This window comes from Halichoerus grypus, chromosome 1 (genome assembly GCF_964656455.1).
Source record: "Halichoerus grypus chromosome 1, mHalGry1.hap1.1, whole genome shotgun sequence".
In the NCBI taxonomy this organism is placed as follows: Eukaryota; Metazoa; Chordata; class Mammalia; order Carnivora; family Phocidae; genus Halichoerus; species Halichoerus grypus.
Genome location: NC_135712.1, coordinates 88,451,958 through 88,476,073, shown reverse-complemented (window position 1 = coordinate 88,476,073; position 24,116 = coordinate 88,451,958). Strand labels below are relative to the sequence as shown.

The following is a 24,116-nucleotide window of genomic DNA, read 5'->3' as shown; positions in this document are numbered from 1 at the left end:
CAAGGGAATAGACTCCATTTGTTGATGGATTGGAGCTACAGTCATATTTTGAGGAGGCTTGCATAGAAGGAGGGGAATAATGACAGCCATTTTTGTAAACGATCTACACATGTTATTTCATTCTCAGTTGTCTGCGGAGTGAGTTTGTGGCTTGGCAATATCACAATGGTCTTAATTCTCATTCTGCTCTTGCAAGTATAGACCAAATTCAAATTTAGTTGAAAAGATATGTGTACTATAAGTAGTGCAGCCATGTATTTTGTGAATTGTCATGGACATAGTATCCAAGTCAAATGGTCTTTCCTAATGTTGATATACCTACAGCAATCCACTGTTAACTATGGAGTACAGTTAGTATAATCCTTAAAATTAGCCACAACTGTAAATATTGAGCTGGCCTTTTGTCTCTGCATGCAGCATGTATGCCTAATCAGTTTTGAAAGACATGGTTTATTATTTACTGTGATTTCATTTCAGAGTTTCTCAACATGAAGTATAATGAATGTTAACTCAAGTTTAAGATGGGTGGCATCCTATGCCCATTTCTTAATATAAGAAGGAACATTTGAAAGAGAGTCATCATTTCCATCATTGATTTGCTAATTCACACACAAGGAAATGACTCATGAAGACTTTAGCTCACTTTGTTTCAAAATTCATTTTCTTCAGTTTTCCTTTGCCTAAGCTGAATGGGAAAGATTTGTCAGTTGAGTAAAGATGCTTCATCTCCTTCACTGATGCTGTGGGAGTTATTAATTAGGTTTCTGAGTTTGGCACTGCTCTTTCCTGGTCGCCGTGATGTGTCATTGAAACAGACCCATTAAGATGAGTGATGTGTGTTGTAATTTCATTAGTGTCATCAATAATGTATTACACTTTCCTTTTAGTAGTCTCTTTGTGTTGTGTGTGGGTCAGGATGACTGTATGAATTACATTTTAAGATCCAAATTGTTACAGATGAGGGAAGATAGGCATGAGGGTGGAATTAATGTTATTTTAAACACGATAACTACAAGAATGATTTCAATTAAATAATATTTTAATTAGGTCTGATGTCTCTACATGCCATACTGAGATACATGTTGTGTGTATGCAAATAGGATGGTGATTTATTGAATTAATAACACAGTCCATTCTCTCTACAAGGAAACTTTCTGAACTGGACTACACAGGTGTGTATAAGAGCAGGAATGGTTCATTAAGGTATATAATTCCTTGTGATTGTAAAAGGCAGACTCTTGACATGGAAACTCTTCAAGTGTATTTTCTTACTTTCTTTCCACCCTACTTTCCTGCCAGACATGAGTCTTTTGACTGGCTATTTGCCAATTCCCAGTCTACCCTACGCTGAAAAATATGACCCATCACTGAGAAAGCAAGACATATTTGAGTACTCTGATAATAGTATATATTGTTGAAATCTTTTAACTCCATTTACTGAGGTTTAATGCTGATGACATAAATGGGAATACAAAGAGCTTTTGGCTTAGAAGCTTCCATCAGAATCATTGATATAATTTGAAATATTTTCAAAGGCAAGAATAATTTGCTTATTAAAAAATGGTACAGTAGTTTTGCCCTCCAAGGATGATCCTGGAGTATTTAGAGTTAATGACTGAATATGTAAGAAAGTTCTCAGAACTAAGAAATGTATGGAAATTTATGTGATGAAATGTAAAAACATGGCTGGGTTTTGATTTTTGTCTTCCATTCAAATATTAAAACTGAAATACTATGAGGGTACTTTTTTGAAAAAGGGCTCCAAATACAGAGATTTATTTTATATAAGTAGGAAGCTAAATGGTACACATTTAGTACACAAAAGAAAGATAGGAAAAGATGAGCTACTTCTGGAAATCAGTAGGAGAAATTTTTCTTCTCATGAAAATTTAAAGATATTTTTGTTATCCCTAATTTGTTTATAAGATAAAGCTATCTATCCAGGTAAAAAAAAAAACTTCTATCACAATAAAGATCAACTAACTTAAGTTATACCAGCAGCTCCCTAAAATGAAAGTTTTCTCTTACATTATGATGAAAGAATCTGGTCCCTTATCTTCAAGTAGAATCTCAATATCTGTAGTTTTATGCTGATTTGTATCCCATTTGGGTAGAAATGGATATGAGTGTTTATCTTACATAATAGCTTGCCACAGCTTACTACTTGAAATATGTAGCATATGGAAAATGTGTTTAGCTCCTTGTGGAATTTCACAAACCAAAAAAGGATCCATTTCTATTCACATGGCTTGTTTACAGTCATTATAAAAGTATGTTACTGTGTTGCTTACTACTTAGAAAAAGCAAATATTGGCGCACTACAGACTCTATTGCGTTGGTCTTTAAGAAGTATATGTACTGCTTTCCAGTTTTAAAAAAAGAGAGATTATATTTCTTGTGTTTTAGACCTAAACATTCTTTTAAGGATCTATTTTTAGTCTTCTACCTTATCACTCTTCTAGATACTTTATAGTAGTTATGCTGAAATTTTACATATATATATTAGAGATTGTGCTCATGCTTAAATGAATTGTCATTGAGGGATTAATCTTGTAACCTTTTATGAGCATGTTTTATTAATATCTTATCATTAAATTTAATATTAATAATATTTAACATTTAATAACCATAGAATGTATATGTAGGAATGTATTTTGTGCCAGTGGGTTTTGAAAATGTGGAAAGGTCACTATACTAGTATAAAAATTATTAAACATGCTCCCCATAATATATTAATTGCACTCATTCAGTTCATTTAAGAGGCAGTTCTGGATAACCAAGATTATAATACTTTTGTTTGTCAGCATGCTTAACAATATGCCTTCCAGGAATGGAAGTATTTGGTATAGCTTTTCAAAATATCTGTTGCACTCTTACATTCTGGAAATATATTTCCCGTGAAATGATTTATAATTAAACAGAAACCTGATAAAGTAGAAGGAGAGAATTTAAAACTATAACTATTACACTAATTTAGTTATTCTTATTGGTAAAGCAGTATATGTTGTCTATAAAAGAGTACCTTTTAATTGATGGAATAATTAAAGTATATTTTAAACTGTTTTTATCTTCAAAAGATCTTAATTATTAAATCATTTACCTTTCATATATATATATTTGTTTGTTTAAATGGCTCACTATGAATTTAAACATTTGGTAGGTATCCTGACACTAAAAATCCACTCTATTTTTAAAAATGCCAATTGAAAAAGATTATGTAAAGATGAAAAAAGTAACTTTTATATAGGCTATGTCAGGTAGGAGAATACATGTGACTATCTGAAGCAGTTTTATCTCCATTTGGAAAAATTCCATGGTGGTATCAAGGTTCCTCTGTATTATTTGGTTTCCTTTGTTTCCCACCCCCCCTTAATGATGTAAAACTAGTAAAACTAATATTTAGGGAAATTGTCTTTAGGTATTTCACTAATTCTCACTATTTTAAGTTATTTTAATAAAATCAAAACTTACACATAGAAACATGTGTACATACGGATACTGTACATATGTACATGTATAATGGCTTGCATGATTACATTAGCATGGTTGAATGGCTACTTCTGACAATCCCTTTAATTTTATGAACACTGTGGGAATGGCAGAAGGGAAATCTCTATTTTAAAAAGAGTGTTCTAATTATGGAAATAGATCCCAATTTTTGGATCGGAGTACAACTTATGACCAGAGAATTGTACATGATCCACTTGCCACTCCATTTGGAAGATGTTTTTCTCCCTCCCATATTCAGGGAATATATGTTTCTTAATACAAGTTTTATACCTGAATTCAAGAATATTTGGAATCTAGAGAATACCTTTCTTGCTCTGGGGTTTACTAGTTTACTAGTTTACTCATAGGCACACAAATCAAGGATATTAGATTATTAGCGATAGTTCTCATTTTAGATGATCTTTTTTGAAAAATTCATTGAAATAGCCTCAGAGTTTAAAGATCTTCTGCCCTACTGCCACCCACTATGTACTTACTGTCAACTTAGATTTTTCTCCAAAGACAGAAATTTAAGACAGTTTTATTCTTAAATAGTTAATGCTTAAGATGCAAAACAAAATGGATTGATGTAATTTATACCAATATTATTGAGGATCTACTAAGTTCCCATCACTGAACTAAGCCTGATAAAAATTTAGGTAATTAAATCACCATGACTGAAGATCTCCTATGTTTACAACACTAAATGAGACCCGATAAAGAAGTAAACCTGGTGTGTAAAGCAATGATATCCTGGCATATCCTTTAAAATATAGGGTACAGGGTCCCACCGCAGAGAAGGAAAGACCCTGAAAAGATGGGGAAGTCAATATCATCAGAGACCAATTAGATACATAAGGAGAAGAGATGATTGCAGGATTCTGGCATGAGTGATTAGGTAGATTCAGTACACCACAGAGTACAAAATGGGAAGTTCAGGAGAAGCTGAGATAGAGGAGTTAGGATGAGATAGGAAACAAAAATTCAGAACTCTCTATAAATGGAGGTTAGTTTCAGGGAAGGTATAAATTAGTTAAATCTGTACCATAGCCCTCACTTCATCTTCTCAAAATTAACCATCACTGTGTAACTCACATCTTTGTCCCCTTTCATCTGGACTAAGTGGTTCTCCAGGCTTTGTATTACAAAGTGATCATGCCAAATAAAATCTCATAACCTTTCTCTTTTGCTTAAAACCTTTCACCGGTTTCTTATGTCTGTAAGAAAAAGTATGATTTCCTCCACTTGGTATGGAAGGGCCGATAGGATGGCTGGGCTCCCTCTCCCAGCTCCAGTACAGCTGCCATTGCTGGCCTTGCACATTGTTCATACAGAAACTCTGGTATTGATCCACTGGGCAGACCAAGCTATTCTATTTATATCTGCCTCTCTCATTAGACCATGGAATTTCAGTTAATTTGGGCTGGGAATAAGTTAAATGATGTAATAATCCATAGTTTTCTGCCAAAATGCATCTCTTTCTATCTATCAATGATAAAAGGGAGCACTTTAGATTTGCCCAAGGCCAAATTCTTCTTTCTAAGAAATTTGGATAAATTTCAGGGCACCATTTAATATACACTCCACACTTATGAGAAGATAGCATTCTAAATATCAAATATATACAAAAGAAGAGAGAATGTATAATGCATTCTATTATCCAATTTCAACAATTTTTAACTAATGGTCAATCTTGTTCCATCCATACTGTCCATGGCTCTACTCCCCTTTTTCTTCCCGGATGTTCTGAAGCAAAATCCTAGACATGATATAACCTTTTGTTTGCAAATATTACTATATGTATTTCTAGAAAATAAGGACATTTTTGAAAACATACTGAAAATACCATCATCACACCTAAAATATTAACAATTCCTTAATATTAACAAATCTCCAATTAGTATTCAATTTTGCACTGCTTCTCATTCTTTAAACAGTTTGAGTAAAAACCTGGTGAAGTCTCTACTTCATGACTGGTTGATATGTTTCTTTTGGTCTAAAGCAGTTGTCCATCAGGGGCAATTTTGCCCTGTAAGGGACAATTTTGGCAGTCTGGAGACATTTTTCATTTTCACAACTGCTATAGACTGAATGTTTGTATCCTCCCAAAATACATGAGTTAAAACCCTAACCCCAATGTGATGGTATTTGTAGGTGGGATCTTTGGGAGCTAATTAAGGTTAGATGAGTTCATGCAGGTGGGGCCCTCATATTGGGACAATTGCCCTCATAAAAAGAGGAGAAGACACAGGATCTCTGTGTGTGTGTGTGTGTGTGTGTGCACCAGGCAAGGACTTGTGAGAACGGAAACAGGAAGAAGACTCCAACCAAGAGCCCAGCCGTGCTGGCACCTTGGTCTCAGACACCCAACCTCAGAACTGTGAGAAATAAACCTTTGTTGGTCAAGCCACACAGTGTATAGTATTCTGAATTCACTGACACAACTAAAGGAGAGTGCTGCTGGTATCTAGTGGCTAGAGGCCAGGGATACTGCTAAACATCCTGCAATGCATAGGACAGCTACACAATAAAGAATCACCCAGCTCCAAATGTCAAGAGCCCGAGGTTGACAAACCCTAGTCTGGAGGTTTTCCTTCACCTATTTTTTATTGCTGTTATTTGTTGAATAAGCTGGATCATTTGTCCTACAGAGTTGCCCACAGTTCACATTTGCTAATAACACATCGTTTTATCATTTAAGGTATGTCTCTGTCTCCTGTATTTATTAACAATTAGATTTAGAAGCTTCATCAGATTCAGATTCAACTTTTTCAGCAAAACTACTTTATTCTATTTCATAGATAGTATTGTACACTTCCACGAGGGGGCATGCAATGTCTAACGATCTCTCATCACTATGGGAAGTTTGATGACCAATGTCGTATCCATTAATTCATTAGAAGTTGAAAAAATGATGATAAGTGTATTTTTATAAATTCTTCATTTACTGCAAATGTCACTGTTTCTTGGAAATAGTTATTACAATGTTCGATATGAAAAGACTATTGTGCCTAGGACATTTACACATTCCTTATTTCTTTTTAGAAATATCCTGTACCACCTTGATGAGAAGACAAGCCAGTTTTCAATCCTCCTGGAGGCGCAGGAGCGCTGCAAGTTACTTGCCTCAAATGAGACCCTTCAAGAAGCCCTGTCAGAGGTGTTGAACAGCATTAATTCAGCTCAGGTTTACTTCAAAGCAGGACTTGATGTGTTCGAGAGTGTCTTGGTTGGAAAGAACTGAGGAAACTCTCAGCATTTTAAGAAGTTTGTTTACAATTCCTCAAGCAAAAGCTCTAATCTAACAGGATTTTCTGACATTGAAGACTTTCCCCCCAGTGACTTTTTTATACAAGTCTAAAGCTATTATGACATTGTGTTTTTAAATGTACATTTAAAAGAGCATTTTGCACATTTAATATTTTCTTATATCGACATCTCTGAATATGTCAAAGCAAGTTATTGAAATAATCCTTAAGATTTATCTATTGAAAAGAAATCTGCTGTATTTTTATATATATAAAATATATGGGGGGAAAAGTTCCAAGAAGTTCTGGACAATCTTCACTCCTAGGGATAAAACATATAGGAACGGAAGTTATTCCCTATGTTACAGCTTTTAATGACCTAGTTTCTGTAATAGATATGGAGAGTTGATATGGTTTCAGATTAACTTCACTAGTAAGTATTCAATATGAAGAATTCAAGTATTCCGACTGACTGATTGGTCGACCAAAACCACTTTGAATGTTTCTATTTTATGAAATGAAGTGCCTGTTCGTAATACAACTAGATGTAGTAATACACTGGTTATGAAATTGTATTTTTTAAGTATTAATGAAAAAAAGAGCCATAAACATTCCAGGGGAATATCTCAAAGTAGTTGCACAGAGCAATTTAAATGCAAATTTTTTCCTAACAACTTATAAGGTGACTAGCTTTGAAACCCCTAATTTGCCTCAGTTGATTTTGTACAAATTTCAGGAGTGATATATGTCTTATGAGGGAGAAAATATTTCTGATTTCTTCTTCTGTTGGTTCTGTTGGAAGCACTGAAACCCAGCTACTCTGAAATGAAAGCATTTTGCATCACTCTTCCTTCTTGTATCTTTTTGAAACTCCTTCTTGTAAGGTGGTTTTAACAGAATACCATGTAATTTCCACAGGAAAATAGCAAAATTTCTCTTTGAAAACCCAAACCATCTTAAAAGGCATCGAATTGCTATTTCTGCCACTGACAAAAAGGACTTACAATGAAAGAAATAGTTGTTTGATCAATGAAAAACTTCTTAATTCTGTGAAGAAACTTTTGATATTTTTCCTTCTTTATCCTTCCTTGTGACTAAGATGAAAGTAGCAAATATTCATGCTTCTAATTTTATGCAGAAAATACAGTGTTACTATAAGAGTGTGTCTTCCCCACACTTCAATTCTTCTCTCATGTGGAAAATGAAGTTTTTCCTATTGACATTGTCATGAAATGGCCCGAGCATCCACTATTTCCCCCAAAGCCTAAAATTCTGTCTGTTAGGTGACAGTTTAAACTTTGAGCTTTATCCTTAGAAATGTGATTCTGGTATTGAATAAAGCAATTCCCCTCAGGAGACACATCCTCAGTATATTTTATGTGCATCGTCTCTACCTAACACAACACCCTCTCTAGCTACTCCACCAGAGCAACATTACAGCCAACGCTTGTGTGTCGGAGTCTCCAGTTTTTATGGATAAGCATAAACCTACTCTTAGTTTAAAGGAAAGCTATGGTTGAGGGGAAAGAATTAATCAGTATTGATTAATTGATTTATAAGGGTCAGCTGTTCCTATCATAAGTAATGTTGATATGCTCAAGGCAAAGAGGAGAATTGATGCAATTAGCTAGATAATTCGAACAGAAATCCATTTTCCTATGAATTGCTTGTGCGCACATATTTTTAAGTGACCAATGAAGCTACCTTACAAATTTTTTAAAACCAATGTGCTTGTTTGAAAATATTTCCCATGTTGAGGAGTATCTACAAGGAAAGGCTAAGAGGACCAGCCTCCTGCGTGCCGCCGCATCAGTGCCCTCGCTCGCTCCGCAGAAATCAATAGCAGAACAGAGGTGAGAAGACACATACAAACACCATTTGCGGCCAAATAAGAGAATGCTTTCTGCCAAAGGATCTTCCATATTTAACCAAGCTTCAGTGTGTTCTTCCAGTTCTTCATTTAGAGTTGAAGTTAATTTAAAGCAAGCAACATTTTGGCATTGAAGCTGAATTTAAAGCAAGCAAAAACAAATAATTATTAGTTTGGTAGTTTATCATTTTAAAACAAAATCCTAAGGAAACTTACTTCCTTAGTCTGTAAGACTGTCGAAAGCACAAAATACATGTTTGTACTTTTTTGTCTAAAGATTGCGTACCTACGTAAACCACACTGCATAGATAAAAATCTCATATTATGTATTCTCCCTTCTAGATTATATGATATTTGCTATTTGAAAAAAAACTAAAGTTAACTATGTACTAGTGTGTTTTTATTAGTCTATTTAAGAGATTATGTGAAGAAAGTATAGTTAAAACAGATGTCCACTAAATCTATAGATGCTGCTTTAGATCTTTGACTGCAACAGACCTCTTAACTAGAACATCACTGCTATGGGGTTCCTCTAAATTTATATCATTTTAATTTTTTTCCCTAACAAATCCAAGTAAATAAAATCCTATGGAAGTTAATAACAACTGTTTTTGGTGAATTGATAATAGGTTTAAACTGTTGTGGAGATATCTGGGTGCCTGGTGCTTCTCACAATCCGTACATAGAATGGCGCCAGGGCATAAAGAGTCACAAACGGTTATTCTCCCAAGAAAATGTGGCAGATGTTCACCACTTAAATTTGGGTTCAGGAAGAGTACACGTGAGCTACTGCCCTTTGCGGAAAAGCAGAGGTTCTGTAAAAAAAAAAGCCTAAGCGACATTCTGGTCTAAGCCCTAGGAAATTACCTTCAGCCAGAGAAAGAAAGCATCGTCACTCCCATCAGATGCAGTGAGTGAAGCCAAGGTGATTAGCAACATGGATATAGTCACAGGTTTAGTTAGTAGAAAAAACACTAAACTAAAAAGCACTGGAATTTAAGTTTCTCTGCTTTCTCATGCAATATATCCAACTCTCTCCTTGAGGTGCTAGGGCTGCACATGATTTTTTCCAGTGCATTCTATGTAACTAGCCATTCAACCAGAGGCTATATGGGGCGGAATCACTGCTTTTAATTAAGGGCTAGCTCATTCTCTAACTACACATGAAAAACAAAACTGTCTATCCCAGGGAACCCAGGAAAAGGACACCAAGACTGGGTACTTTGGGGAAATGGGGAGAGTCTCTACATGACAACAGAAGTCAGGAAGGAGGGCGTTGAGTAAAATGCTTTTCTGAGAGGACATTTTAGCTCTATATTAAATCAGCAATCTAAATCAGTGTTTCCCAAAATGTGGATTTGGAGGAGTGAGGCTTAAGAATACTCATCTTTAGCAAGATTGCCCAGATAATACTTAAGTACACTGAAATTTACGAATTTCTAATCTACACTGATCCTGGCTCTTCAGAAAACATTACTTGGTAATATATACACATAAAATAAAGAGTCACAGTAACAGAAAGGACCTAAAACTTTGCTATTAATGGCACCATTAGAAAAAAAGAGACAGACAGAACCCATTGCATCTCTCAAGAAAGGATGCAGACACAGCTAACATCTGTGCTTACTACAGGTCAGGCAGTGTTACAGAATTTTTCACAGATGTGTTTCTTCTAATTGAACCCCCACAATAACCCATTTTAAAAATGAAGACATTTGGTTGAGCGATTTGTCCAAAATTCCACAACTAAAGAAAATGGCTGAGGTGTCTCCCTGCTGGGCTGTCTGGTACGCAGTCCCGTGTTCCTCACACTGAGTGCTGCAGAAAACATCCGGAGAATCTTTTGGTTATAGAACGTGATGCAACTGAAAATTTTAATGTATTTCTACACAACTGATCAGACTGTGTAGTCTGCCGCTTTACTGGTTTAATTAAACAGTTTGAAGAAACAAATTACATCGTTCCTTACCCTAGCAATGGTGGGCGTGTATAGATAAATTAGAAGCTATCTATAAAAGCATTAAGAATAAGTGTACCATTATAAAATATCATGGTACTAGATGAAACAACATAATAAGATATGAGAAGCCACATATTTCACAATTTCCTCCTCAAAATGCCTGTATAATTTCACTGAGGGGAAAAAAAAAAAAAGAGCAGGTGCTGGGATTTACAACCACAGTTTTATATCATCCTTAAAGAGTCAGAAAAACTAATTGATTTTTTAAAATAAATATATATATATGGCATACAGTAGATTTCCCCATTGAAAAAATAGGTGCATGAAAATAAAATAAACAATGAATGATCTGTTACATCTGCCTAATAATGAATCAGCAACTTTGCCTCAAATGAAAAACTGTAATTATTTGCACAATAAATTGGTAGACCTAGCCAAAAATGTTCTCAAGAGACATTCTGTGGAATGTGTAATTAATTACTCCAAAAATTAATCTTTCTCTGAGGGTAGCACATTGTCATCTCATTGGTTTAATAGGCTATTTAAATGTGCCTTAGCCACACGTTCTCCTAGTAGAAAAGAATTATTTTAAACTGCCAATCCATGTGTTGAGCGGAAGGGAAATGGATCCACATATTCCAATAAATATATCAGCAACATAACTGTTCCATCACGAGATCATGGATGTAACCCAAGGGAAAGCTAAACAAACAATGTGAAATTTAAGAAAAGAAATACTCTGCCTAGCTGCCAGTGAATCTGTATTTCTTGCATAAATTTAAATTGCAGGCTTAAAAAAGCCTCAGAATCTGCAATTCTGAAAGATGTTTTAAAACTTCACAGAGTGCTAGGCACCCCATCAAATACAAATACTTTTCAGTTAAGTGAGTTTGTTTTGTGCAATTCAGAATTACAGGTGGCAAGAACTTGAAAAGACAATTGCAAAAAAAATCTTTAAAATGTAGCCTTTTCTGGTCATCACCATATCCACTCAATTTTCTGTTTTCTCTTTCTAGATATACACTAGCAATGGGATTAGGCCTTTTTTTCCCCCGAGAAAGTAATTTTAGGATCTATTCATCTCAATATATATTTATCTGTTAATCAGCCAGAGTTTTATTTCCATAATTCCTTTCCATTATCCTTTGAAGATATACACTGAAATGCCTTTAGCATACCTGGGACTGCCAAGAATCTCAAGACCTTGCTTATTATGAGATGACATTTTTCTTAAAGACATTTATAATCTCATATTCAGATTGTATCTAAATTTACAAAGCAAAGGATTAAATTGAGGCACTTTCAGGTAGCATTCAAGAAAAAGGAGCTGCTTCAAATTTTAATATACTTCAGGTTAGATTATTTTGTGTTTGAATTATATAGTTATATAATTTTCTGTAACCAAAATGGTAATTTTGATGTTTTCAGCCAAAATTCAATCAATGAAGCCAAGGAAATGCATGGCTACTCTAATTTCTTAAGCAGGGTTCCGTCAAGAATTAATTCAGGAGCAGTAGATTCAGTGCCTACATCTAGACAATGCTTTAATGAGTATAGACAGAGCCTAGCAGTATTCCATCTACTTCCTTTGATGTCATAAGCCAATAAGCACGGAGGTAGCTTTTCTCAGAAGGAAGCAGATTTTATTTCCCAGGGGCTAATTAATATGCACCACCTCCATCCCCAGAGAACTCCACAGGTGGCTGTACTATGCCATATGTCAGGTGCTATGTTCCAGCAAGCTAAAGAGATTAATATACAATTATTATTATGAATTATGTTGCATTGAAGTTAATGTCGGTCTTTTGTTCTAATTAAAGTACAAACTTGGCATCTGAATAGAAGCTTAGCTAGAGAAGTGGAGTTAAAGAGTCTCTGTTTTAATGAACTACATATATTTTTCAATCAAAATGTGTAATTATTTAATTATCTGTTCTACTCAGTAAGTATATAATTCTTTCTTTAAAGAATCTTTCTTCAATATGCTACTATGCAGATGAACACTACTCGGAGTGTGTTTTATCTTTTGAAATTCTTAGCCATTGTCGAATCATGCTTTCATTACGTATGCGGTACTGTTTTATTCATATTAATAATTATTATTTCTTTATCTTTACATCAAGCTGCTGCACATGGACTACCTTACTCTGAAAGTCAGAAAAAAATGTGATTACAAAGACAGTTTTATCATATCTGTTTAATAAGAAACAAACACACAAACAAGCAAAAAAAATATTTTACTATACCATTGCAAATTGTCTGCAGGAAGCAAAATACCCAGATGGTTAAGTGTAGCTCATATCCTTATATTCCAAAGATGTTATAAATAATCCCATTTAAAAGCTGAGATAGGACTCTATTAGGTGATTTAGTGTTTACATTTCACACAAAAAGATTTAGTGGCAAATATACCCCGCACATTTTAACTTGCTACTTGGAGAATATGAATAGATTATATTCAGAAAAGAAAAAAAGATTTCTAGGACACTTTGAAGGGCTAGTTTGTTTTTGTAGACCTCTAGAAAATCAGCACATCATTTTGATAATAGTTTCATATACGTGTTTAAAATGTTAACGTATGCCAGGCATTTTTAATCATGCCTTCAGTGTAGCGATATTTAGATATATAAAACATTATAATAAATAAAATGTCTCAATTGTATAACAGTAAAAAAAATATGGTCTTTAAGAATGGTGATGAGCAGGGGAAGATTTAGAAATTAACGGGATAAATTTGGAAGACAATCTCTCCAATTAAATTTGCTTTGATTAAAAACAAATATCTCTCAAGGGGTATCCCAGTTACTAAATTGCACTAAACTATTAACAGTATTGAATATTGTTCAGAATAATTTGATTATCATTTGTGATTCAGAAATCTTTTCTTCATACAGAAATTTCATTGTCATTGTCTTTGCTGTGATTGATTTTTTATGATGTTGATTTAAAGGCACATGTCTGTGATTTTTTAAATTACTATATAGGGTTGAATGTCTAATTTCTATAGTGTGTAGATGCCCACCAGGAACTTAGTGCTTTCTATATTTAACCCAAGTGTGATCTCTATTTATTTTACAACATGTTAATGTATTATTCCCATGACTCAATATGCAGCTTACAAGGGAAAGTATATTGTGATCTGGAGTGACAAAAAATGGGTTGGAATACCACATCCATTAAGAATATGAATGAATATTTTATATTTCAGTTGCTTAAATATTTGCACATAATTGAAAACATAGTACTATGAAATAAAGTCATCTTTCAAGAAATATGTTCTGATTCAGAAATGCAGTATGTGCAGTGAAATGGTAATGCTTAAAACACCCATTTAAAAATATTAAATACAGGTGAAAACCATTGCTATACTGTGTTTTGTTATGACAAGATATGTAGTATTTTAAATATGCAAAATGAATATTAGTTATTAATGTGTATTCTTAATGGATTAACTTTATGTAATGCATATCACACCCAAAGAGGAATAAGCCTCGCCCAGAGAACATTCTATGAGGTTTTATCATGTTCTTCTTTGCCTTCCACTCTTTTCTCAAACATGCAGTTCTCATACCGGGCCATTTAGGTTCGCGGGTTGTGCCAAGTTTTAACATCAAGTAGCGGTACTTCTTTTTTTTTTTTTTTAAAGATTTTATTTATTTATTTGACAGAGAGAGACACAGCGAGAGAGGGAACACAAGCACGGGGAGTGGGAGAGGGAGAAGCAGGCTTCCCGCTGAGCAGGGAGCCCGATGCGGGGCTCGATCCCAGGACGCTGGGATCACGACCTGAGCCGAAGGCAGACGCTTAACGACTGAGCCACCCAGGCGCCCCTACCCATTTTTTTTTCTTCTTCAATGCTTCCCTATCTCAGTAATACACTGGACTCTCTAATCAAAAGTGGTAATCATCTTTGATCCTTTCATTTCCCTTTCTCCCTACATCCAGTCTATCAGACAGTTGTGTTGGCTCTGCTGCAAAATACAGCCCAAACCTGCACACTCCTCCATCTCCACTGCTACCATCCTACTCCATGCCAACTTCTCCTGCCCCCTGCCCTGCACTAGCTGGTATGAGTATTTCAAGCAAAGGGGATTTTATTTTATTATTATTTTTTAAAGATTTTATTTATTTCTGAGAGAGAGAAAGAGAGAGAGAAAGAGAGAGAGCGCACAAGCAGGGGGAGGGGCAGGCAGAGGGAGAGGGTGAAGCAGACTCCCTACTGAGCAGGGAGCCTGATGTGGGGCTCAATCCCAGGACCCCGGGATCATGACCTGAGCTTAAGGCAGACGCTTAACCGACTGAGCCACTCAGGGGTCCCAACAAAGGGGATTTTAAAATAGGAAAATGGTTACAAAATTATTGCAAGGGCTAGTGTAACCAAAAGGTGAAGGTATTGCTTCTTAGAGATCAGTAGGTGAATGGGAGTCTTTCGATTGGAAGAATGTCACTAAGAGATCAGTAACTGCAGGAACTGCTACTGACCTTAGGGCTGGAATAGCTTGAAGGCAGAAATCTGTGATCAACCAGGAGCCAACATTCTCCTGACAGTTGGAAACCTGGTTGCTGCAGGTGGTGGAGCCACTGAGCACAGAGCTTAAAGAAGAGCCACAAAGTTGATCTGAAGTCTAGGAGCCCACACACCCTCTGCCTCTACTACCAGAAGCGTGGAAAAACAAAAATCTTCCACACTTTCTAGACTTCTACTCCCTTGCAAGGGCCGGTCATTGGCAAGGTCAAACTGGAATCCAGCCAGCAGAGGAGGCTCTGAAATGTGCGTTCGTCCTTCTAGCCTCAGCATTATGGGGGCGTATATGGGGGGAGGGGGTGGGTGTGGGACAGAGTCCACACAGACCATGGCTACCACAGGCTCCAAATGAGCCTCTATTTTTCTATGAATGAATAAGTGAATGACCTCTTTTATCCACATGTTTTAAGATTCCTTGAATTTTTCCCTAGTCTATGGATGTCACTTACCCACATGATCTCTAATAAAATAACTCGAGATGACTCTAGTGTAATATTCCTACACCATTCCATAACCAACAAAATGGCTAGCCCCAGTGCAGAGCTAAGAGAGCACAGACCTGTAAACACATAGCTACAGTGAAGCCTTAAGTCTTATAATGGAGGCTAAGAATGATGACAAGAGAGCAGAGAATAAAAGTAATTAAATCGTGTGGAACCCAAGAAAGATATCTCAGAAAAAGAAATATTGGAGTCTGAAGAGTGAATAGAAGTCCTTCAGAGGAGAGGAAGAATGGCATCGCTGAGAAAGGGAGCAGTGTATGTAAGTCACACAGGAGAGAAAGCACAAGGCATTCCCATAATTTTCTGCTTTGAAGTTTCTGGGGTTTTTTTACCCCCTCAACTTCAGTAGAGCTTATGATTTTTTATTGTGCCTTTTGTGCAAAGAGCAACCTGCAGACTGCTTATTTATTACTTTAGACACCATTTGATTTTATAAAATCCCTAAGTTGGCTAATTTACATAGGGTACATACTGAACAGATTTCCATCAAAATACAGAAGGTGGTTTCCCATTATCTTCAGCATAAAATCCAATGCCTTAGGACAATAGCTGAGATCCTGCATGGGGACTCCCACTCCTACTGTTCTTCCTCTATTCTTGCCGCATCTCCCCCCACATCTCCTTTTCTACCCAAGCTGATGGGCCTTATGTTTCCCGTGTGTGCCATCCTTTCTCATGTCTTAGTGACATTCTTCCAATCGAAAGACTCCCATTCACCTATATATGATACCCACCTCTTTTTTCCAAAATAAAGGAAGTCATCTTATTAATGAAGTCATCTCAACCTTTCTTTGAAAAATTATTCAAAATTGCCTCATAGCACATGATTTTATCACATGGGGTTCTTATATTTCCTGGGATCTGATGAGTCAGTTCTTCGTGTATTCTGTGGGCCACCGTGAATTATGTCTCTGAGGTTGTCTTTGATTGAGCAACTCAGAGTTGGTTTCTTTTTTTTCCCCAAAACAAAAACAAAAACAAAACAAAATAAAGAAAAAGTAAAAAAAAAAAAATACCACCAGATTCCTAGGCAAAACTGATACAAGGCCAGAAAGGTGGTGGTGATGGGTTGGGTTGGGGAAGGATGAAGTAAATGAACACCGTATTATTGCCTGCAGCTTCAGTACCAAATCTTTTTGCATTTAAGCTTCTTAGCTAGACTAAGGAAAAGTTCTTCATTTGATATGTTTTGGGCTGTCTGATCAAGGAGGCAGAAAGTTATGCTCTATTTAATATTAAAAACCCGAACTACCTAATACTTGACTATTCGTGCCCTTCTCTGCTTACTTCAAATATGTCATAACCTCTTGCTTCCTTTTCCCTTTCCTCTCAGTGGATCATCTCACTTCTTCCTTCTTCAAACATAGAAACAGAACTATATTTCCATGCAAACTTTCCTCCTTCCTTCCTGCATGTTAGAGCAGTCTTGCATATTCAATCTCATTTAAGAAAAGACAATATCAACAATAACAGCAAATATCAACAGCCTTTCTCAGATCTGTATCTCTCTTCAGGCACTTACCTTTGCCTCTCCCTCATAATTAAACTTTTTTTTTTTTCAGAGTTGCTAAATACCACCGTCCTCTTCCCCTCCCAAGTATGCCTCATCCCTTGACAATCTGACGTTACTCTACTCAACATAATTTTAAATAGTCACAATGTAAGCTCTCTAAGCAAGGTGAACTGTAATTTATTGTACAAACCAGGACTCCTTTTAAAAAGTAAAAGGATGCATTATGAATAATTATGCTGGGAAATCAGGCTTCTGGAGTATCTGGTTCAGGAAATGCAATCAGCCTTTTACCTTTAAGGCACTGTGTGCAATGAATATGTTTCAATTCTCATCTTTTATGACTCCAATGATACTCAAGTCTTCTGACATTTCTACTTCCTTGGAATAATATTTTCCCTTGGCTTCCATGAGACAGCATTCATTAGCCTGTTCTTTTGTTGTTGTTGTTGTTTTGTTGTTGTTTGTTTGTTTCCATCTACTAAACTTTTTCTTTATTTCTGGGTTGCCCTCCTTTATTTAATATTAAGTGCTGCATTTCTGAAGGTTCATTCCCAGGTGCCCTTTTCTTCTCACGATACTTGGTAGAACATCTGGAGATATCTAAGCCCATATCTTTTAGGAAAGTTATTTATAAGCAACTAATAAATTTCTATCCCCAGCCCAGATGTTTCCTGCTATCTCTAACCACAAATACCTTCCTCACATCCTTAGCTGACCTCAAAAACAGCTGAATTCAACTCATGAATACTCCTTTCAGGATTTCTTGTTTGTCTAAGTGACTGGTTCCATTATCCATTCAATTTATAACTTAGAAGCATAGGATTCATCAGTGGCACTGCCTTTTCCCTCACCCACCCTCCCTCCAACCCAGTATCAAGTACTGGTGATTTTGTGTCTTAAATGTCTTAAGAATCCACTTACTTCTGTTTCTCTAGCTTTTCATGCCACTTCCCAATCTTTCAAACTACTTGCTCTTTCATTTGGATCAGTACAGAAATCACTCAACTAGGAGCACCAGGATGGCTCAGTCCATTAAGCAGCCAAGCTGCAGACTTCTGATTTTGGCTCAGGTCATGATCTCATGGTTGTGAGATTGAGCCCCGCCCCCCTAAGATTCTCCTTCTCTCCCCCTCCCTTTGCCCCTCTCCCTGCCCACTCGTGTGTGCATGCGCATGCACTCTCTAAAAAAAAAAGAAAAAAAAAGAAATCACTCAGTCACCTTGCACAGATTCTTGCCCCACTCAAATTCATCCTTCTCATTGAATCCATAAACAACTATCGATCTATCATTTATCTATCTATCTATCATCTATCTATCCTGTATTTGATTTGAAAAATGAACCAAGTCATTTTTATTACCCAGTCTTTGAACAGTTTCGAAGACCATTTTTGCAAGACCTAAAATTGACCTTTGAGGAAATAAGACCACAGAAGAAAGGAGGAGTTTTGTTGAGGGCTGTGGATTCACTACAGATATTATTTCTCTCCTTCACCGTTACTTTAAAACAATAGTTCAAAAAATATGTCTACAATAATAACCATTTACAGGTAAAGTAGAATCAGAGAATAAGAAGTTTCAACATTCCTCCCTGCTCCACCAAAATGATTCTTCTCTTAAGAAATTGAGAATTGGGACAGTTAATGTATATATTTGTATCTTAATGAAAAGATCTCTGCATTCTGGTATTTAATGGTCCCATAAAACAATGACTGATTTTTTTATGTGCATACTTTGAGCAAAATAAGCTACTGCACACTGTACCCAAGATGAAAAGGGCTCACAATAAGATCTTTATCCACTCGTCCTTAGATATAGAGAGAAAACAAAGAATCACCAAACTGTTAAGAGAAGCCTAAAACAGCTAAAGAAATAAAAACCAACAAATGCCTAAAGAAAAAGAGAACCTCCCCAATTTTTAATCAATATATTATGATATATTTGAGAAGATGTTATTTTCATAAATGTATAATTGGGAAAATCAGAAAGCAAGAAAAATTCTTGAAAATTAAAATAGGATTGTAAAAATAAAATAAATCATAAAATGAATATGAGAGGTCATTTTCTCAGGGAAATAAGACCAAAAACATAATAGAGAAAAAAATATAGCAGAGAAGAAAAAAGATAAGATCAATCCAAGAAGTCCAACAACAATAATAAATAAATATACCAACTAATGCTTGTATCGATTAAGAATTAACTGTTTTGGAAATTATTCTCCCACTGTAAACAACTAGAAAACAGGATATACCATATGAAACAATTGTTTTGAGACATTAGACAATAAGCAACCACAAAATGAGATATCTGAGGGAAGTCAAACAAATAAGGTAAGCCCTATAATTGCCCCAAATCACTGCCAAAAGGCAATTTCCAGGATATAATACAAAGAGGAGAATGATAATAGAGAAGAGAATATTGGAAAAATACAGCTTTCAATATCTGAGACATGAATCTTTGCCTGAATACTGGCATTCTAAATATTGGGTAGAATTCCAAGTGGCTACTAAAAGAATCATCAGAAAACAGGAGGCTGAATGAGCTCTGGGATGGGAATAGTGGAGAGAAGTTGCAATGCTCAGGGACTTGGGTAGAATCTTCCAAAGTCCTCATTAGTAATGAGCAAAATGAATCCTAGGCCAAAGGCTGCTCTGGGCACTTCCAAACCAAACTAAAAGCAAGACTTGAAAGGATTAAACTAATCCAATGTAATTTAACTGCATGCTTGAACAAAGTACACTTTTTAAAAGAATACAAGAAAATCTACTACCTAACAATGTAAAAACTACAATGTGAAGCATCTAGTAAAAAATTGTCTGTGCACACAGGAGCAAGAAAATACGACAATTAATTAGACTAAAACGAGTCAGTGGAAGGAAATTAGAAATAACAAAAGTTATGGAATTAGTAGATAATTATATTAAAATAGTTATCATAATATTCTCCATATGCTCAAAACTATAAAAGGAAATACAAAAATGATGAGGAGAGAAATGGAAGTTATTTAAAAAAACCTAAATAAAACTTCTAGAAATGTGGGGAAATAAAAATATATATACCCAAATGATTACCAGTAAATTATACACTGCAGAAGAAAAAAAAAATCAATGAAATTAAAATCTTGCAAGATAATCTACTCAAATTAGAGACAACAAAGACTGAAAGAGATAAATAAACGAGCAGCAGTGACCTGTGGGTCAATGTCAAATTATCTAACATAATAGAACAGGAACTGGTGGTCCAGAAGGAGAAGAAAGACATGGGGAGCAGGTGAAGATGTTTGTAGAAATAATAAAATGACCAGCAAAAATATATCAAATTTGATGAAAACTATAAACCTATAATTTCAAAAAGCTTAAGCAACCCACAAATGGGACAAACATACAAAAAAGCACACTAAGGTCCATCATAATCAAACTGGTGAAAACTAATGATAAAATATCTTAAAAGCAGTTGGAGAGAAGAAACCTAACACAAAATAATGGAGGCTATTTTGATAAAGTGAAAGCATGGTCACTGTGAGTTCTCACTGATTTTCCAACAAAATAATGAACAGTTTATCACCATACATATGCTGTAAAATTTTAAAGCACCAAGTTTAAATAATCCTAAAAGTTCTAGAAAGCAAAACAAAACACAAAGCAAAGCAGTATTTTTTAGAAAGCTCAATTATAAATGGTCCTCTATAAAGGAATGAGTACTGCAGTGCCTGGGTGGCTCAGTCGTTAAGCATTTGCCTTCGGCTCAAGTCATGATCCCAATCGAGTCCCACATCAGGGCTCCCTGCTCAGCGGGAAGCCTGCTTCTCCCTGCTTGTTTTTCCTGTTTTGCTATGTCTCTCTCTCTGTCAAATAAATAAAAAATAAAATCTTTAAAAAAATAAAGGAATGAGTACTAATGAGTACTAAGCATCAGACTTTCATCAACAACTCCTAAATTTTATCCTACAATTCTATGAGCAATTAACTCCTTTTTTTTAAGTTTTGTTTTGTTTAATTTTGTTTTGTTTTTAGAGATAGAACTTGTGCTTGTGAGCATGCACAGAAGGGAAGGGGAGAGAGAGAATCTTAAGCAGGAGCCACCCCCAGCTCAGAGCCTGACACGGGGCTTAATGTCACAACCCTGAGATCATGACCTGATCCAAAATCAAGAGTCAGACACTTAATCAACTGAGCCACCTAAGCACTCAGCAATTAACTCTTAATATGATGTATTAGGGTTCTCCAGAGAAACAGAAACAATAGGAGATACATATGTATATATATCCAGAAAGTGATTTATTATAAGGTATTGGCTCATGTGACTATGGAGGCTGAGAAGTCCCATGATCTGCCATCTGGAGCTGGAGACCCCGTCAGTGGAGAAGTCCCATGATCTGCCATCTGGAGCTGGAGACCCCGTCAGTGGAGAAGTCCCATGATCTGCCATCTGGAGCTGGAGACCCCGTCAGTGGAGAAGTCCCATGATCTGCCATCTGGAGCTGGAGACCCCGTCAGTGGAGAAGTCCCATGATCTGCCATCTGGAGCTGGAGACCCCGTCAGTGGAGAAGTCCCATGATCTGCCATCTGGAGCTGGAGACCCCGTCAGTGGAGAAGTCCCATGATCTGCCATCTGGAGCTGGAGACCCCGTCAGTGGAGAAGTCCCATGATCTGCCATCTGGAGCTGGAGACCCCGTCAGTGGAGAAGTCCCATGATCTGCCATCTGGAGCTGGAGACCCCGTCAGTGGAGAAGTCCCATGATCTGCCATCTGGAGCTGGAGACCCCGTCAGTGAAGGCCTGAGGGCTGGGAGGTACAGATACAGATTCCAGTTTGAGTCTGAAGGCCTAAGAATCAGGAGCATCCTGGGCAGAAGTTTGATATCCCAGCTCAACAGTCAGAATGAATTTAATTTTTCTCTGCCTTTTTGTTCAGTTTAAGTCCTTCAGGAATTAGATGATGCCCACTCACATTAGGGAAAGCCACCTGCTTTACTCAGTCTACTAATTCAAATGCTAATCTCTTCCAGAAACACCATCATAGACACACACAGAAATAATGTGTATGTAACACAGATATGGCATCCGTGGTCCAGTCAAGGTGACACATAAAAATTAACCATCACACATGTCTTAGGCTGCCATATGTATTTTGGCCCTACCCACATTTCTAGTTTTCTGTTCTCTAGTCTTACTGACCTTTTGTTTTATGTTTGAACTTTCCTGGCACCTCCCTGTCACAGTGCTTTACACATACTGTTTCCACTGCTGGGGGTGCTCTTACCTTCTCTGTTTACTAGTTAGCTCCTCCTGCTCATTCTTCAGATTCCAGTTAGATTTTCACCTTTTCATGAAATTGTGCCCAAAGATAACAAATACCTCATTGTTTGTTCCCATAGCAACATGTACTTGTCTGTCACAGAAAGTATTACAGCTGTAATTTTACATTTGTGTGAGTGTGTGATCAATCGCCCCACTAGAACGTAGGTTTCGTGAACATTGCGTCAGTCTTTTACTCACCATTTTATCTCAAATGCCTCATGTGTGTGGCACCAAGTACTCATCCACTATATATTTGTTCATTAAATGGTTAAAAGAAAATATAAATTAAAAACCTGCTTGAAACAGTCCACATGGTCTTACTCCCCTTGTCTGGAGTGAGGAAAAGACAGTCACACACCTCTTTGTGGTTGAACATGCCAACAAGCCCAGGGAAAGTTTTGTCCCTCCCTGACCTTGTCCACTTGGCTGAACACTGTGTGCTCCCCCTCGTAGGAGAGGTGGTAAGAAGCAAAAAGTAAGAGAGCAGTGTCTGTACTTCCTTTGAGTCATGTCTAATGTCACTTCCATCTTTAAAGTTAGATGTTTATGTACCTTTTTCTTGGAAATCACTCCATTTTCTACTTTAAGATATTTGTGGAAAACTCTTGTCCAGGAATGCATTGTTTCTATTTTATTTGTTGCTATAAAATTTCATCTACTTCTAACTCCTTTCATCATGTTGATGGAGTGTTAAAATGGTAAGGGGAAAAATGTTTTATCCATCATCTTGAAATGGAAGATCTCCATTTAGTCTACATTTCAACAGTATTTTTTTTTTAATGTTTTATGTATTCACTTGAGAGAGAGAGAACATGAGTGAGGGGAGAGGCGGAGGGAGAGGGAGAAACAGACTCCCCACTGAGCAGGGAACCTGACACAGAGCTTGATCCCAGGACCCAGAGATCATGACCTGAGCCAAAGGCAGATGCTTAACCGACTGAGCCACCCAGGTGCCACTCAACAGTATTTTCAAGTTGCTTTACAAAAAAATACCAATTTCTAATGCAACTGACAGTGAGTAAAGAAATGCATATTTTCTTCATATCTGACAATAAATGGGAATTATGGAAGGGAAGAGAGGTTATGAGGATATTAAAGTGCAAAAAAATATTATAAGGTTAAAAAATAATAATATAAGTTGGAATTCTAAAGCAAAGACCACTGTGAACAGTTGTAGGATAACATAATCTGAAGTAACATTAGAACTTGAGCCATGTAGGAAGTAAATAGATTTGAAGCTATAACCTCTTTCAATTTTTGCTAAGGCAAAGTAATTATTTGCAAAAGACACCTACATCAATATATATACTATTGCCCCAATTTCTCTAACAGGAACTTATTTAGATCATCCAGGATAAAAGAGTCAGGAGGTATTTCGATCATAATCAAAGTAGGTATAAAACATATTGGCTCTATTTGCTTAATGGGTGCAACTAAATTTATGATGCCCATAACACCATCAGCTTAATTAGGAAATATAATTCTTACTTCCTTAGGTTACCTATGGCTAGGGATCCTTGATGAAATTATATTTTTAAACCTTAGTCTCTTTAGGGCACCCTGGTGTGTGAAAGGCTGTAACTAGAAATTGTTCTGGGATTTTTCTCAAGTTACCTATACTGAAGACTTTTTATGAGTACATAACACCACCACTGCCTTAAAACAAAAAGACAATTATTTATCAGAAATAGGAAATACATTCGCTTAAG

At 36.2% G+C, this 24,116-nt stretch overlaps 1 protein-coding gene and 1 long non-coding RNA gene across 3 annotated transcripts in view; one reads left to right on the top strand and one right to left on the bottom strand.

Moving 5' to 3' along the window:
- NAALADL2 (N-acetylated alpha-linked acidic dipeptidase like 2) overlaps window positions 1-13,927 on the top strand; it is a 1,303,067-nt gene extending 1,289,140 nt beyond the window's left edge. For both annotated transcript variants that reach the window (XM_078069051.1, XM_078069053.1), the window contains one exon: window positions 6,535-13,927. In XM_078069051.1, the coding sequence (XP_077925177.1) occupies window positions 6,535-6,733 (199 nt within the window). In that variant the 3' untranslated portion in view covers window positions 6,734-13,927. The remainder of the gene's footprint in view (window positions 1-6,534) is intronic.
- Window positions 1-24,116, bottom strand: part of LOC118538154 (uncharacterized) — a 503,038-nt gene that overhangs the window by 2,687 nt on the left and 476,235 nt on the right. The gene's annotated exons all lie outside the window — the stretch shown is intronic.